Here is an 18,273-nt window from a genome sequence, read left to right as displayed (position 1 = left end):
TTCCTAGTTTCTACATCTAAAACTGCAAGCAGTGCAGGCCATAAGTGGGGAGTCTCATCAACTTTGTTTGGAAGAGGTTGCTTTTCAAAACTAATTTCCTACCTCCAGTTAGCCTTTCATAGGGTCTATATTTCCTCTGTTTGTACAGTCTTGCTGAGTGTCTGTGTTTTCTTTGGCTGCTTCCCATTTTAGAAATGCAAGGAATGAGAAATGGTATAGGAGAGGCTAGTGAGAAAAAGGATAAATCATACTTTATCTGTAGACATAGTTACCAATTATATCAACATTGAAGTAAATCCCACTTTAGGAGGAATCATGCTGCCCTTATAATTCCTGCATTTTAATATTAAATATCTTTCAAAGGTGCAGCCACTTCCTGGGATGAGCTAATGTATAACCACGTCAAGTTTTTCATTTTGTAAATTTTGCTATGTTTCATCTTGTAAATTTTGCTATCTTAGAATATTCTTAACGCTGAAACAGTAAAACAGTCATTACAAAATTGAAAATCAACTTTAATGGTGATTGGAGTTAAAAAAAGATTAACAAATAAGAAAAATAAAAATACTTATCATTGTTCTCCTTTCAAAAAATTCCTCAAAGATATAGAATCTTTTACCTTTTCTTCACTGTAGGATAATTAGACAATTATACTGTGGTGACAGCTAGTTCTTAAATGCATAATAAAGCATGACTTAAATTGGGGGAGGATCTATGAATTTGCTACCTGGGGGTCTGTGAGCATAAAATTTTCTGTGTATTTTATTCTGGTGGGGGAAGTAATGTTTTCATTATTTGGGGTTGGTGAACTAAAAAATTAAGAAATACCATTTTAAAGTGCTGTATTTTCTACCTAGTTAAGAGAGATTTTGTAGGATTACATATTAAGAGTTTAATTTGCAATGAAATTTAAATTGATGTATTTTTTTTCTTTAAGAAACTAATAGAGATTGCAACACAACAGTTGGGCTTACAACAGTGGCCAGCTCAAAAAGAGAGAATCATACAGTTTTATAATCAACTTCAGGTAAGTATAGAATGTCATGTTAGCAATTTGCTCCTATGTTTAAATAGGTGTGATCAAGGAGAAAAGAAAATTATGATAAAAGATATCTACTATAACGTTCTTCAAAGTAAAGTGGTTTGTTAATTAACTATTTATCTAAACTTTGTTATTCGATCCCTCACTTTCAGTTCAGTTCAGTCGCTCAATCGTGTCCGACTCTTTGCAACCCAATGAACCACAGCACTCCAGGCCTCTCTGTCCATCACCAACTCCTGGAGTTTACCCAGACTCATGTCCATTGAGTCAGTGACGCCATTTAACCATTTCATCTTCTGTTGTCCCCTTCTCCTCCTGCCTTCAGTCTTTCCCAATGTCAGGGTCTTTTCAAATGAGTCAGCTCTTAACATCAGGTGGCCATAATATTGGAGCTTCAGCTTCAACATCAGTCCTTCCAATGAACATGCAGGACTGATTTCTTTTAGGATTGACTGGTTGGATCTCCTTGCAGTCCAAGGGACTCTCAAGAGTCTTCTCCAACACCACAGTTCAAAAGCATCAATTCTTCTGTGCTCAACTTTCTTTATAGTCCAACTCTCACATCCATACATGACTACTAGAAAAACCATAGCCTTGACTAGATGGACCTTTGTTGACAAAATAATGTCTCTGCTTTTTAGTATGCTGTCTAGGTTGGTCATAAATTTCCTTCCAAGGAGTAAGCGTCTTTTAATTTCATGGCAGTAAAATTTCATGCAGTGATTTTGGAGCCCAGAAAAATAAAGCCTGTCTCTGTTTCCATTGTTTCCCCATCATTTGCGATGAAGTGATAGGATAGGATGTCATGCTCTTAGTTTCTTGAATGTTGAGTTTTAAGCCAGCGTTTTCACTCTTCTCTTTCAGTTCTATCAAGAGGCTCTTTAGATCCTCTTTGCTTTCTGCCATAAGGGTGGTGTCATCTGCATATCTGAGGTTATTGATATTTCTCCCAGCAATCTTGATTCCAGTTTGTGCTTCATCCAGCTGGGCATTTGGCATGATGTATTCTGCATATAAATTAAATAAACAGAGTTTCAATATATAGCCTTGATGTACTCCTTTTCCAATTTGGAACCAGTCTGTTGTTCTATGTCTGGTTCTAACTGTTCCTTCTTGACCTGCATACAGGTTTCTCAGGAGACAAGTAAGGTGGTCTGGTATTCCCATCTCTTGAAGAATTTTCTATAGTTTCTTGTGATCTACACAGTAAAAGGCTTTGGCATAGTCAATGAAGCATAAGTAGATGTTTTTCTGAAACTCCCTTGCTTTTTCAATGATCCAATGGATATTGGCAATTTGATCTCTCTTTCCTCTGCCTTTTCTAAATCCAACTTGAACATCTAGAAGTTCTCGGTTCACATACTGTTGAAGCCTATCTTGAAGATCTCTGAGCGTTACTTTGCTAGCGTGTGAGATGAATACAATTGTGTGATAGTTTGAACATTCTTTGGCATTGCCTTTCTTTGGGATTGGAATGAAAACTGACCTTTTCCAGTCCTGTGGCCACTGCTGAGTTTTCCAAATTTGCTGGCATATTGAGTGCAGCACTTTGACAGCATTGTCTTTTAGGATTTGAAATAGCTCAGCTGGAATTCCATCACCTCCACTAGCTTTGTTTATAGTGATGCTTCCTAAGGCCCACTTGACTTTGGACACCATTATGTCTGGCTAGGTGAATGATAACACCATCATGGTTATCTGGGTCATTAAGATCTTTTGGGTATAGTTCTTCCGTGTATTCTTGCCATCTCTTCTTAATATCTCTTGCTTCTGTTAGGCCATACTGTTTCTGTCCAAGGAGGCAGGAGGGGATGTCAGGCCATACACAAGTTTGCAACAAAGGGAGCAAGCAATGTGAACATCAAAGATCAGGTATCAAGTTAAGGGATTTAGCATTCTGTATATGGGAAGATGCAAGCCTCTGGGCTCCCTGAATTCATTCGTTTCATATGAACCTCAGCTATCAGGGGCCAATCCTGTTTCCTTGTTCACCTTAAAGAGTGGCAGATGGCTGCTTCTTGCATTTTCCAAGCTCTTCAGCAGTCATTATGGGGGTGGGGGGCTGGGGGACAGGAGTGGGGGTCACAGCATCCACTGGATCACAATTTTGGGAGCCATCATTCACATTTGAAGGCCAGAAATCACTGATGGCTATAACATTTCTTGCTTGTTGATACGGCAGCAGGTATTTTCATTTCACACTATTTAGATATATTCATGGTATACAGTTGTACAGGAGACTTTGTTAATGCAGTAATCTCTATTGACCTTCTTTTATGGCTTGTGTTTTTGTGTCCTATTTTTAGAAATCTTTTCTATCCTGTCTCATCAAGATTTTGTCAGTAATTTTTCTGAAATTTTTAGATACTTGCATTTCTCATGTTTAAGTTGTCTGTGGTTTATTTTTCATTAAAATATCAAGTAGGAATTTAGTTTTCCCTGTGTGAAAATGAAAAGAAGAAGTTCCAGTCTGACTCTTTGTGACCCCATGGACTGTAGCCTGCCAGGCTCCTCTGTCCATGGAATTCTCCAGGCAAGAATACTGGAGTGGGTTGTCATTTCCTTCTCCAGGGAATCTTCCCAAGCCAGGGATCAAACCTGACCCAGGGATCGAACCCAGGTCTCCTGCATTACAGGCAGATTTTTTACCATCTGAGCCACCAGGGAAGCCCTTTTCCTGAATGGATAACCAGTGTTCCTAAGACTTCTTTACTGATGTATTATTTCTATCATATAGGAAGTTTTCATATATAAAAGGATAGATTTCTTCTATACTTTATTATTTGTCCTATATTTCTTTGTGACAACACTGCACAGTCTTTATAACAAGTCTTTATATTTGTTGGCACCACTTAGAGTCGCTGACTGGGTCTGAAAATTAAACTGACAAAAACAGATAAACAAGAGAACATACACATTTTATTGAATTTTTATATGTACACGAGAGTCTTCACAACAATGAAGACCTCAGAAAGTGACCAGAACAGGATGCTCTTTTACCTTTTAGGCAAAGAAATGTAAATTTGTGAAAAATTGACACTCAGAGGCCTTATAATCTCCTCTAAGGTGCAGTTTGCGTTGGTTTAGGGAGGGAGGCAAGTTAATGGTTGGCTTTTACATAAGAAGTACAGGAATGGTCGTCAGAACTTAATCCCAAACTTATAAAATCGTTCTATGTAATCTCTTATCTGTTTCATGCTGATAATTACTCAGGAAGGAAATGAAAAGAAATAATCTCTTTCTGGGGAAACTCACATTCAGTGGCCAAATTTTCTTGGTAAAGTGTTTGGACAAAAAGAAGGGAAAGGAGATAGAGTCAGAAATCTTTCTGAGTCAGTTTTTGAAAGCCTATTCCAGTGCTCAATAATACCAGATGCCTGTGGATGGTAGGAAGTGTAGAAGGTCCATTAAATTCTTTGACAATCAGCTCATTTTTGAGTGACTCTTGCATTAAAAGTTTGACACCACTGTTGTCACGTTGCAAGTGGTCCAGATATTCAAACACATGACACAGATTAGTTTCAACAGATGTGATGGTGTGCCTAGAGTTAGTCAGTCGGATTGAAATAGCAGGGCCATAGCTTGAATAGCGTTAATATCAGTGAAGCACCACCAGTAGACCCAATAGAGGGGATCAAAGATCTGATGTAGAATCTGCCAGGTGTAAGTGGGGATCATTCATGCCCTATGCAGTGTGGCTTCTCTCACTGAGACAACTGTGTCAACTTTTGGTAGGAGTCACCAGTCTGAAGTTCAGTGATAGCATCTGCATCAGAAACACACAGTTCTTTATTTTGTGCAATCTTTGATGTTACGACGTCCAGTGTGATGTTCCATCCAGAAAACTGTCTTGGCAACCTGGGAAGAGAAATTGATCAGAAGCTTAATTCTAATTCTGGGTAATCTCATCAGAATGGGTCCTCACCATGGGCCCTTGAATGACTTAGGTAGTTTGATCAACAGCTACCATTTGTCTCCACAATACAAAGCCCCATAGGATTATCTTTAATCTTCTGTTCTGTAGTTTTCCAAGTGGCACACCAAATAGGCCATCAACAAAAGCCCAAGAATTGGAGTTTTTCCCAGGGAGAGGAATAAACAAGACTTTTTTGATTCTCCATAGCTGACCCTGAGGCTGGACATCAAGAGACTTCAGATTTCAGCTTAGTTGAACCATCAGTAAACCAGACCAAGGCGTTTGTGGAAATCTTTGTGAATCAAGGGTCAATTGAGCCATCAGCTTTCCTTTAGGAGTTTAAGTGGGGTATAAAATTGCTCCCAGAGAAATAGGTGCCATTCTTTCATATAAAGCCAGGATGCCCCAGGACCAGGCTAGCTGCAGTCCTGAATATATAATTTCCATTTGATAAGCAAGGCTTTTTGGACTTTTCTCACCTTGCCAGTTACAGAATGGGACTATCAGACCAGAGAATCACAAAGCTTTCGTGAAGGTATAGAGGTTGAAATGGAAGTAAAAAGATTTTAACTTTATATTTAAATTTTAATGTAATACATGTGAGACATTGTTAAAAATAGTTATTTCTTCAATGTTCTTGCAATAGTCCAAAGGAGATGGTGAGGGGCCCACTCTGATGTTTAGCATCTGACCCACTCAGTCCATTTGGACTGCTCTAACAAAACACAATAGATTGAGTGGCTTATACAACAGACTTATTTCTCACAGTTCTGGAGACTGGGAAATTCAAGATCAAAGTGCTGGCAGGTTTTATTTCTGGTAAGAACCTTCTACCTGCATATGGTGAGCTGCAGGACACTTCTCACACTGTCCTCACATAGTAGAATGAGAGCAAACTCTCGTCTCTCTTCCTTTTCTTGTAAAGACACCATTCCAACATGCAGTCCACCCTCACGACCTCATCTAAACTTGCTTACCTACCAAAGACCCCCACCTCCAATACTACTGCACTGGGTGTTAGGGCTTCAGTATTTGAATGTTGGAGGACATGAAAATTCAGTTCACAACACCAAGGTAAGGCAGGCTATTGTGGTTGTGATAAAGAAAAGATGATGTCATGCAAAAGTTTTCAAAGAGATAAGAGAATGAAAAAGGCAAGTATTCTACTTTAGACAGTTGGTGCTATGCTGTATTTAGTCGCTTAGTCATGTCTGACTCTTTGCAACTTCATGGACTGTAGCCCACCAGGCTCCTCTGTCCATGGGGATTCTCCAGGCAAGAATATTGGAGTGGGTTGCCATGCCCTCCTCCAAGGGATCTTCCCAACCCAGGGATCGAACCCAGGTCTTTTGCACTACAGGTGGATTCTTTACCGTCTGAACCACCAGGGAAGCACAAGAATACTGGAGTGGGTAACCTATCCCTTCTTCCTGACCTAGGAATCGAACTCTGGTCTCCTGCATTGCAGGTGGATTCTTTACCAGCTGAGCTACCAGGGAAGCTCAGACAGTTGGTACCTAGTGGTTTTATTGACTAGATTAAGGAAATAAGAGAAGGAACAAATGTAGGGGGAAAAAGATACAGATTAGATTATGTTGACTTTGAAAACGATGTGTGACATCCAGATGGAAGTATTTAGTAGCACATTGAAATTTCACTCTGGCATTTAGAATCAAAAACTGAGAAAAATGTACACTTTTTAAAGGAGTCATTAGAATTCAGATGATGGTTAAAGATACTCAAATGGATGAAATTGGATAGGGACAATGTGGGGGAGAGAGAGACAAGGATGAATTAGGGAAGACTAACATGGAAAGGACAATCAGAACTCAAAAGAGAAAAAATAGAGAACAGGAAGCCCAGATAAATCTTACTACAGAAGCCAATCACAGAGAAAGACACAGGAGTAAATGAGAATTAAAAAGTGAAATAAACTATTAAATATCAAGAGTGAAAATCATTCTTTGAATTTTAAAATTGGGAGACTTATGGTGATTTTAATATTTGCCTAGTCAATAAAACAGAATCCAGATTACAACTGATTGAAAAATAATTTGAATGAATGGCCCATGGATATAGTCAGAGATGTATGTGTAAATAAGAACTTTCAGGTTTCAGCTTTGTTGAATAATCAGTAAACTAAAATTAAGCCATAAATCTGCAATTCTGTTTTAGGCTTGTGTTGGTGTGATGTTAGTGGGTCCAACAGGTGGAGGAAAAACAACAGTCAGAAGAATTTTAGAAAGAGCATTAACACTATTACCAATTGAAGAATTTCTATTGATTGAGGAAAGGGACTCTATTTCACAGGTAAATATTCTACTAAATAAAATGTTTCTCTTTTTGTTCAGGTCTTATTTTATACTTCAGTAACATTTTTTGTTCTCTTTACAGAAGTATGTTTTTTTACTTGTCAAATTTCTTGCTAGGTATTTTGTAGTTAGGAATCACTGTCGTGAACAAGATTTTTTTCATTTGAATCTCAAACTGATAGATGCTAGTGTAAAATAAAATTATAAAATATATATGTTGTATTTAGTCATTTTACCTAGTTGACTAATAGTTTTAATTATTTTTTTAGGTAATCTATTGAATTATCTTCATTCTTCAGTTTAATATGGTGTATCACATTTCATTTCTATTTCATTTATTTCTAGCTGATTTTATGATTTATTTCCTTTTACTAACTTTTGGTTTCACTTGTTATTCCTCTAGTTGCTTTGAAATATCTTCAAATGACTATAATTTTTTCTCTTTTCTAATATTTATATATTTTTATCTTATTGCATTGATTAACTCTCCAAGACACTGTTAACTGTAATACTTTGTTCCTGACGTTATCTGAAATACAGTTGTTATGTCAGTATTTAATATGATTTTGCTCTCAGTCTATGATGAGTATTCTCTATCACACATTGAAAATTACCTTTTAGTCTCATTACATTTCAGTTTTTGACTCCTAGAATTTATGAAATGATTTCTCAGCATGTATTTTTAATATTTTATCTGGTTAATTTATAACTTATCTTGATAGACTTACTAATGTTGAATCGTCCTTAGATACCTAGAATAACTCCTACTTTTTTAAGACATATTTTTATTCAATATAAAAGTAGACTCCAATAAATAGTGTGTATTTTAACTATCTTACTTAAAGATTGATTGCTGGTAATATAGTCCAAAAGTCTAAGAAACTCAGGTTCTTGATTATGTGGATTCTTTTAGTGTGCAATATCCTGCTTCAAAATCATTTGTGTGGCAGCTCATGATTCTTTATCTGTTATCAATAACTGTTAATTCTCAAGCACTTATTATAATTAGTAATACATAAATTATCACATCAATAATAAAAATAAATAATATTTATGCAGTACTAAATATGGACCAAATACTGGTGAAAACACCTTTACTTGAATTATCTCATTCAGTCCTTACAACTCAGTGGACAAAAATTTGTTTTATTAAAAATATTTTTATATTGCAAAAGAAATATGTACCATTGTGAGAAATTTATGACAACTGCAAACACTTTGTTGTATTTCTTTTCATTATTTTTTAAACTAAATATATTTGTAGATAATTGAGATAGTACTATGTATAAATGATTTCAAATTTTCTAATGTTGGTTTTTTCACCTAATGTTTTTTTTTCACCTAATGTTATATGCTGAGAATTAACCCCCTGTCATTAAAAACATCTCACAACATCATTCCAATAAGTATATTCTGTATATATGACTATGTGTGTGCATGTCTGCTAAATCACTTCAGTTATGTCCAACTCTTTTGTGACTCTATGGACCGTAGGCCACCAGGCTCCTCTGTCCATGTTATTTTCCAGGCAAGAATACTGGATTGGGTTGCCATGCCCTCCTCCAGGGGATCTTCCTAACCCAGGATTCAAATGCACATCTCTTATATCTCCTGCATTGGCAGGCTGGTTCTTTACCACTAGTGCCACTGGGAAGCCCACATATGACTATTTGTTGTTTTTTTGTCCTAAGTCATGTCTGACTTCTTGCGACCCCATGGACTGCAGCACGGCAAGCTTTCTTGTCCTTCACTGTCTTCTGGAGTTTGCGCAAACTCATGTCGATTGAGTCAGTGATGCTATATAGCCATCTCATCCTCTGCCACCCTCTTCTCCTTTTGCCTTCAGTCTTTTCCATCATCAGGGTCTTTTCCAGTGAGTTGGCTGTTCCCATTAGGTAGCCAAAGTTTTGGAGCTTCAGCTTCAGCATCAGTCCTTCCAATGAATATTCAGGATCAATTTCCTTTTGGAATGACTGGTTTGATTTCCTTGCAGTCTAAGGAACTCACAAGAGTCTTCTGCAACACCACATTTCGAAAGCATCAGTTTTTCGGCACTCAACCTTCTTTATGGTCCAACTCTGACATCCGTACATGACTGCTGGAAAAACAATAGCTTTGACTGTATGGACCTTTGTTGGCAAACTAATGTCTTTGGTTTTTAATATGCTGTCTGGGTTTGTCATCGGACTTCCCAGTTGGTGCTAGTAGTAAAGAACCTGCCTGTCAATGCAGGAGTTTTAAGAGATGTGGGTTCAATACCTGGGTTGGGAAGGTCTGCTGGAGAAAGGCATGCAACCCACTCCAGTATTCTTGTCTGGAGAATTCCCTGGACAGAGGAGTCTGGAGGGCTACAGTCCATAGGGTCGCAAAGAGTTGGACATGACTGAAGCGACTTAGCACACACGCATGCACTAATTTTGTCATAGGTTTCCAAACCTGAGTCTCTCCTGCATTGCAAGTGGATTCTTTACTATCTGAGCCACCAGGGAAGCACTGTGTATGACTATACTATAATTTAATTTATTTAATGATTCTTTCATTTTTAACATTTTATATATGCTGCTGCTGCTGCTGCAAGGTCCCTTCAGTCGTGTCCGACTCTGTGTGACCCCATAGACGGCAGCCCACCAGGCTCCTCTGTCCCTGGGATTCTCCAGGCAAGAATACTGGTGTGGGTTGCCATTTCCTTCTCCATTTTATATATGAGGGTTTTAAAATATAATAAAAATATTTAGACTAATGGCAAGATCTTAGGTAATGGAATTGTTTTGATCTTCCTCCTAGATGCAAAACTTTTCCTAATTGATCTGTTCAGGACCTTTTCTTTATTTATTTTAGTTCAGTTTAGTTTACTTTATTTCCTTATCTTCACTTCTTTTCCCTCTTCAACATGGGAAACTTCTATAATGCTTGTACTAGATGCCCTTCTGTATGTTTGTATCATTGTGGCTCAGATGGTAAAGAATCGCCTGCAATGTGGGAGACCCGGGTTCGATCCCTGGGTCAGGAAGATCCCCTGGAGAAAGGCATGGCAACCCACTCCAGTATTCTTGCCTGGAGAATTCCATGGATAGAGGAGCCTGGTGGGCTACAGTCCATGGAGTCAGAAAGAGTCAGACAAAACTGAACAACTGAGCCCACAAACACATCCTTTAAAAAATGTCTACCTCAAGTTGGATTGTTCTGTGGTGGGTATAAATTGATCATGCACTGCAAAGTAAAATTCAAGTGAATTTCATATATCATGTAATTAACCATTTTAAGATGTACAATTTCAATATCATTTAGTGCATTCACAACATTGTGCAATTACCACCTCACTCTGGTTTCAAATTTTCCAGAAGAATACCCTCTACTGATTAAGAAATCACTCCCCATTACCTTTTCTCTCCATTTTCTGGAAACCAGTGGTTGACTTTCTGTCTGTATGGATTTGTATATTCAGATTCAGTTTAGTTCAGTTCAATTGTTCAGTCATGTCCGACTCTTTGTGACCCCATGGACTGTAACACACCCTGTCCATCACCAACTCCTGGAGTTTACTCAGACTCAAGTCCATTGAGTCAGTGATGCCATCCAACCTTCTCCTCCTGCCTTCAATCTTTCCCAGGGTCAGGGGTTTTTCAAATGAGTCAGTTCCTCGCATCAGGTGGCCAAAATATTGGAGCTTCAGCTTCATCATCAGTTCTTCCAATGAATCTTCAGGACTGATTTCCTTTAGGATGGACTGGTTGGATATCCTTACTGTCCAAGGGACTCTCAAGGATCTTCTCCAACACCATAATTCAAAAACATCAATTCTTCGGCGCTCAGCTTTCTTTATAGTCCAACTCTGACATCCATACATGACTACTGGAAAAAGCATAGCCTTGACTAGACAGACTTTTGTTGGCAATGTCTCTGCTTTATAATATGCTGTCTAGGTTGGTCATAACTTTCCTTCCAAGGAGTGAGTGTCTTTTAATTTCATGGCTGCAATCACCATCTGCAGTGATTTTGGAGCCCCCCCAAAAATAAAGTCTGCCACTGTTTCCACTGTTTCCCCATCTACTTTCCGTGAAATGATGGGACCGGATGCCATGATCTTGGTTTTCTGAATGTTGAGTTGTAAGTCAACTTTTTCATTCTCCTCTTTCATTTTCATCAAGAGGCTCTTTAGTTCTTCTTCACTTTCTGCCATAAGGTTGGTGTCATCTGCATATCTGAAGTTATAGATATTTATCCCTACAATCTTGATTCTAGCTTGTGCTTCATCCAGCCCAGCATTTCTCATGATGTTAAATATGCCGAGTGACAATATATAGCCTTGATGTCCTCCTTTCCCAATTTGGAACCAGTCTGTTGTTCCATGTCCAGTTTTAACTGTTGCTTCCTGACCTGCATACAGATTTCTCAAGAGGCAGGTCAGGTGCTCTGGTATTCCCATCTCTTTCAGAATTTTCCACAGTTTATTGTAATCCACAGTCAAAGGCTTTGGCATAGTCAATGAAGCAGAAGTAGATGTTTTTCTGGAACTCTCTTGCTTTTTCGATGATCCATCGGGTGTTGGCAATTTGATCTCTGGTTCCTCTGCCTTTTCTAAAACCAGCTTGAACATCTGGAAGTTCACGGTTCATGTATTGCTGAAGCCTGGCTTGGAGAATTTTGAGCATTACTTTACTAGCGTGTGAGATGAGTGCAATTGTGCGGTAGTCTAAGCATTCTTTGGCATCGCCTCTCTTTGGTATTGGAATGCAAACTGACCTTTTACAGTCCTGTGGCCACTGATGAGTTTTCCAAATTTGCTGGCATATTGAGTGCAGCACTTTCACAGCATCATCTTTCAGCATATGAAATAGCTCAACTGGAATTCCATCACCTCCACTAGCTTTGTTTGTAGTGATGTTTCCTAAGGCCCACTTGACTTCACATTCCAGGATGTCTGGATCTAGGTGAGTGAGCACACCATCATGATTATCTGGGTCGTGAAGATCTTTTTTGTACAGTTCTTCTGTGTATTCTTGCCACCTCTTCTTAATCTCTTCTGCTTCTGTTAGGTCCATCCCATTTCTGTCCTTTATTGTGCCCATCTTTGCATGAAATGTTCCCTTGGTATCCCTTATTTTCTTGAGGAGATCTCTAGTCTTTCCCATTCAATTGTTTTCCTCTATTTCTTCACACTGATCACTAAGGAAGGCTTTCTTACCTCTCCTTGCTATTCTTTGGAACTCTGCCTTCAAATGGGTAAATCTTTCCTTTTCTCCTTTGCTTTTCACTTCACTTCTTTTCACCACTATTTGTAAGGCCTCCTCAGACATCCATTTTTTGAGGATGGTCTTTTTCTTGAGGATGGTCTTGATCCCTGTCTCCTGTACAATGTCATGAACCTCCATCCATAGTTCATCAGGCACTCTGTCTACTATCAGATCTAGTCCCTTAAATCTATTTCTCACTTCTACTGTATAATCATAAGGGATTTGATTTAGGTCGTACCTGAATGGTCTAGTGGTTTTCCCCACTTTCTTCAATTTAAGTCTGAATTTGACAATAAGGATTTCATGATCTGAGCCACAGTCAGCTCCTGGTTTTGTTTTTGCTGACTGTATAGAACGTCTCCATCTTTGGCCGAAAAGAATATAATCAATCTGATTTCAATGTTGACCATCTGGTGATGTCCATGTGTAGCGTTTTCTCTTGTGTTATTGGAAGAGGGCGTTTGCTATGACCAGTGCATTCTCTTGGCAAAGCAGTATTAGCCTTTGCCCTGCTTCATCTGATTATTCAGATTATTTCATATAAAAGGCATCATGGAATATGAGACCTCTTATGTCTGGGTGCTTTCACATATGATTTTGAGGTTCATCCAAGATGTAGCATGTATCAGTACTTCATTCTACTTTATGGCTGAGTAATATTCCATTATATGGAATATTTGTTTATCCATTCATTACAGTTTGTTTATCTGTTCATCCCTTGATGGATATTTGGATGAGTTCAGTTTGCCAGTACTTTATATATATATATACTGGTCTGTTGTTTTCTCTTCTTGTGATATTTTTGTCTGGGTTTGGAATCACGGTACATATGGGGCCTCATAGAGTGTGTTAGAACCTGTTCCCTCCTTTTTATTTTTTGCCTTGATGTTAATACTTCTTTAAATGTTTCATCAAGCTCATCTAATATCTAGGTTTGGACTTTACTTTTTAGGAGGTTTTTGGTTAGTGATTCAATCTCTTTACTGGTTATAGATCTGTTGAGATTTTCTATTTCTTCTTGAGTCAGGTTTTGGTCGTTGTCTGTGTTTCTAGGAATTTGCGTGTTTCATCTAGATTATATAATTTGTTGGCACACAATTGTTCATAACATTTTCTTATAATCCTTTAAATCTGCAAGACAGTAGTAATGTCCATGCTTTTATTTCTGTTATTTGTTTTCTATTTGCAGTCTAGTTGAAAGTTTGTCCATTGTGTTGATCTTTTCAAGCAACCAGCTTTTGGTCATATTGGTTCTCTCTATTGTTTTTCTATTCTCTGTTTATCTATTCTCTGATCATTATTTCCTTCTTATTGCTGGTCTTGAATTCACCATGCTCTTCTTTTCCTAGTTCCTTACAGTTTAAATTAGACTGTTGATTTGAAGTCTTTTTTCTCTTTTACTGTGGGTGTTTATAGCTGTACTTTTTCTTCTTTGCATTAATTTCACTGTATTCCAGAAGTGTTGGTATGTTGTGTTTTTATTTTCATTATCTCAATTCCATTTCTTCTTTGACTCGTTGGTTGTTTAGCAGTATATTTTTAAATTTCTATGTATTGGAAAATTTTCCAACTTTTGTATTGATTTCTGTTTTTATTCATTTGAAGTTGGAGAAGAATATTTAGAATATTGATTTCAATATTCTAAAATGTATTGAGATTTGTTTTATGATCTCAAACATGGTAATTTCAATAGTCCTATCTTCAAATTTTCTGATTCTTTTTCCTGGCTGCTCAAATTAACTGGTTACCTCGGCTGAAATTTTTTATTTCAGCTACTGTATTTTCAACTCTGTAATTTCTATTTGGTTCCTTTTTATAATTTCTGTTTACTTATATTCCCTACTTTTTCTCATGTCATTTTACTCATTTCCTTTAGTTTTTGGCTATGATTTTCTTCATCTCTTTGAGTATATTTACTACAGTTAAAATCTTTTTTTATTATGTTCAATATCTGAGTTTCCTCAGGGATGTTTTCTGTTTAGTTTATTACTTTGGCTGAACAGGTTTTCATGTTTCTTTGTATTCTTGTGATTTTTTTTTTTTTATTGTTGAAAACTGAGCATTCATAAAAAGAGCCACATTTCTCAGGCTTTACAGACTCGCTGTCTGCTGGGATAGTTCTTCACTGAGCCTAAGGATCAGCCTGAGATGAAAGTATAAGTCTTTTCACTGTTTTTTTTCCCTCCCACTGTGGCTGCATCTCTACTGGGCCTGCATCTGACTTTCACAATTCCCTTGTATATGCAGCTGCTTTTGAATGTTTTAATCTCAAACATTCTTACCTTAGCTTCTCTCTAGAGCCTTAGAAGGTCTGTTGTATGTCTTGATCAAAAATTTATTATTTTAGGCTTCTATGGGTCTTTAGCCTTCTTGCAGCTTTCGCAAGAAATGCCTGCCACTCTTCCTGCTTGAAATGCATAATAGTGACACAGACATCTGTTATTCCAGTAGCCACCAGACAGGCTATGTATGTGTGTGTTCAGTCACTAAGTCATGTCCGCAATTTTGCAACCCCATGAACTGCAGCACACCAGGCTTCTCTGTCCTTCACTGTCTCCTGGAGTTTGCTCAGATTCATGTCCATTGATTCAGTGCTGCTATGTAACTATCTCATCGTCTGCCTTCTCCTTCTCCTTTTGCCTTCAGTCTTTCCCAGCATCAGGTAAATTAGAATGTTGTAAATAAAGTCTGAGTACCAATTATGACCTGAAGCTTAAAACTATCTTACTCTTCCTGACTTCTATAAGCAACTCTGACTCCAGACAAAACACATCCTAGCTCAAATATTGATTGTGTTCCTGGATGAGGCATAATGGGATTTTTTTTAATGGAAAGTTTTTTTTTAATTGAAATATAATTAATTTACAGTTCTGTCAGTTGCAGTTTAGTTACAGGTGTACAGCAGTGATTCAGTTATATATATGTGTGTGTGTGTGTGTGTGTATATATATTCTTTTTTACATTCTCTTCCACTATAGGTTATTACAAGATACTTATTTCTCTGTGTTATATAGTAAGTCCTTATTGGTTATTTTATATACAGTGAAAGTGTTAATCACTTAGTCATGTCCAACTCTTTGCCACCCCATGGACTGTAGCCCACCAGGCTCCTCTGTTCATGTGATTTTCCAGGCAAGAATACTGGAGTGGGTGGCCATTCCCTTCTGCAGGGAATCTTCCTGACCCAGGGACTGAACCCAGGTCTCCTGCATCACAGGCAGATTCTTTACGGCCTGAGCCACCAGGAAGCCCTTTATGTATAGCAGTGTGTATATTTTAATCCCAAAGTCCTTATCCCTGCCCCACCTTCCTAGTTGGGAACCATAAGTTTGTTTTCTTTATCTATGAGTCTATTTCTGTTTTGTAAATAAGTTCATCTGTATCATGTTTTAGGATTCCATATATAAACAATATCATATGATATCATTTGTCTTTCTCTGACTTCCTTAACTTAATATGACAATCTCTAGGTCCATCTCTGTTGCTGCAAATGATGTTATTTTATTCTTTTTATGGCTGAGTATATTTATATTTATATAATATATGGGACTTCCTTGGTGGTTCAGACAGTAAAGTGTCTGCCTATAATGTGAGAGACCCAGGTTTGATCCCTGGGTCAGGAAGATCCTCTGGAGAAGGAAATGGCAACCCACTCCAGTACTCTTTTTTTTTTTTCATTTATTAGTTGGAGGCTAATTACTTCACAACATTGTAGTGGGTTTTGTCATACATTGACATGAATCAGCCATGGAGTTACAGAAAGATAAAGAACATTACAGCATACTAACACATATATATGGAATTTAGAAAGATGGTAATGATAACCCTATATGCAAAACACTCCAGTACTCTTGACTGGAAAATCCTGTGGATGGAGAAGCCTGGTGATCTACAATACATGGGTTCACAAAGAGTCGGACACGACTGAGCGACTAAACTTACATAGTAGTATATATATTATATATACTGAATATATACTTATATCCAGTTGTATATATATATATATATATATGAAATAGAAAATGTTCATTTTCTATTGGTGCTATAACTAATAACCACAATTACATGGATTAAAACTACACTCATTTATCATCTTCCGATTCTGGGAGTCAGAAGTCCTGTATGGGTCTCACTGGGTTATGATCCAGATGTCAGCAGGTTGAGTTCCTTTCTGGAGGCTCTAGGGAAGAACTCTTTCCCTTGTGCATTCAGGTGTTGGCATAAATAAGTAGGTCCCGTTTCCTTGCTGTCTGTCAGTGGGAAGCTGCCCTTACCTTCTAGAGGCCTCTCTCAGATCTTTGCACACTGTCCGTACCTCTAGATCCTTCTGTACTGCCCTGTTTCTGATTTGCTCCCTTGCTTTCCTCTTCCAATTTTAACTCATGCAATTAGATTGAATTCACTTGGATAATCAGGATAATTTTCCCATCTCCAGATATGTCCCTTCATTACCTCTACAAAGTCCATTTAGAAGCATGACGGGGTTTTTTTCCCCCCATTCTTCTCCTAGGTATTCATTTGTGTGTCTGTGAAAGTTGCTCAGTCGTGTCTAAATATCTGCGGCCCCATGGACTGTAGTCTGCCAGGCTCTTCTGTCTATGGAATTCTCCAGGCCAGAGTACTGGAGTGCGTAGCAAATCCTTTCTCCAGGGGATCTTTCCAACCCAGGGATCAAACCCAGGTCTCCCCCATTGCAGGCAGATTCATTACCATCTGAGCCACCAGGAAAGCCCAAGAAAACTGGAGTGGGTAGCCTATCCTTTCTCTAGTGGAACTTCCTGACCAAGGAATCAAACCAGGGTCTCCTGCTTTGCAGGTGGATTCTTCACCAGCTGAGCTACCAGGGAAGCCTCATTTGTAGTATTCGTAATTTAAAAAAAATAATTATTTGGATATAATGGCTAATTTTAATAAGTCAATTTTTACTATGTCTTGCAAAGTGCTACCTTTATAAAGAATCCTTCTTTCAAGCAAAAGATCTCTCCTAAAACCTCTAGTAGGAATGATACAAAAAATTAGACAATTGTTCTATAGTCAGTGTCTTTAAAAATCACTCTGGATTTTTCTCAGATTTCAGGAAGAAGAGGAAAAATAGATATTTGTATTTTAAATCCAAAGTGTATCACTATCAGTGAACTATATGGACATCTGGATCCTAATACTATGGAATGGGCTGATGGATTATTATCAGCAACAATTCGGAATTATGTATATTTAAACACTACAAAATACTCAAACAAAGACAGCGAATCAAAAATCTCAGATTCTGCTAATGTAAGTTCAGTATGGAACATTTATTTTGTTTCACTATTATAGATTATTTCATTGCTTATCTAATGTTTGATATCAAGGTTTCATTAGATACTTACTAGAGTAATTTTTTTTCCATTTATTTTTATTAGTTGGAGGCTAACTACTTTACAATATTGTAGTGGTTTTTGCCATACATTGACATGAATCAGCCATGGATTCACATGTATTCCCCATCCCCGATCCCCCCTCCCACCTCCCTCTCCACCCGATTCCTCTGGGTCTTCCCAGTGCACCAGCCCCGAGCACTTGTCTCATGCATCCAACCTGGGCTGGTGATCTGTTTCACCCTTGATAATATACATGTTTCAGTGCTATTCTCTCAGAACATCCCACCCTCACCTTCTCCCACAGAGTCCAAAAGTCTGTTCTATACATCTGTGTCTCTTTTTCTGTTTTGCATATAGGGTTATCGTTACCATCTTTCTAAATTCCATATATATGCGTTAGTATACTGTA

At 37.8% G+C, this 18,273-nt stretch overlaps 1 protein-coding gene across 1 annotated transcript in view; it reads left to right on the top strand.

The window, feature by feature from the left end:
* The window catches only part of DNAH14 (dynein axonemal heavy chain 14), a 394,377-nt gene that overhangs the window by 208,460 nt on the left and 167,644 nt on the right, over nt 1-18,273 (top strand). The window contains exons 34-36 of the mRNA XM_043484666.1: nt 938-1,027; nt 7,134-7,268; nt 17,575-17,778. Coding sequence (XP_043340601.1) covers nt 938-1,027; nt 7,134-7,268; nt 17,575-17,778 — 429 coding nt within the window. The remainder of the gene's footprint in view (nt 1-937; nt 1,028-7,133; nt 7,269-17,574; nt 17,779-18,273) is intronic.

The sequence above is a fragment of the Cervus canadensis genome, chromosome 13 (genome assembly GCF_019320065.1).
Source record: "Cervus canadensis isolate Bull #8, Minnesota chromosome 13, ASM1932006v1, whole genome shotgun sequence".
NCBI lineage: Eukaryota > Metazoa > Chordata > Mammalia > Artiodactyla > Cervidae > Cervus > Cervus canadensis.
Note: the sequence above shows the minus strand (reverse complement) of the source record. Positions and strands in the feature narration are given on the sequence as shown.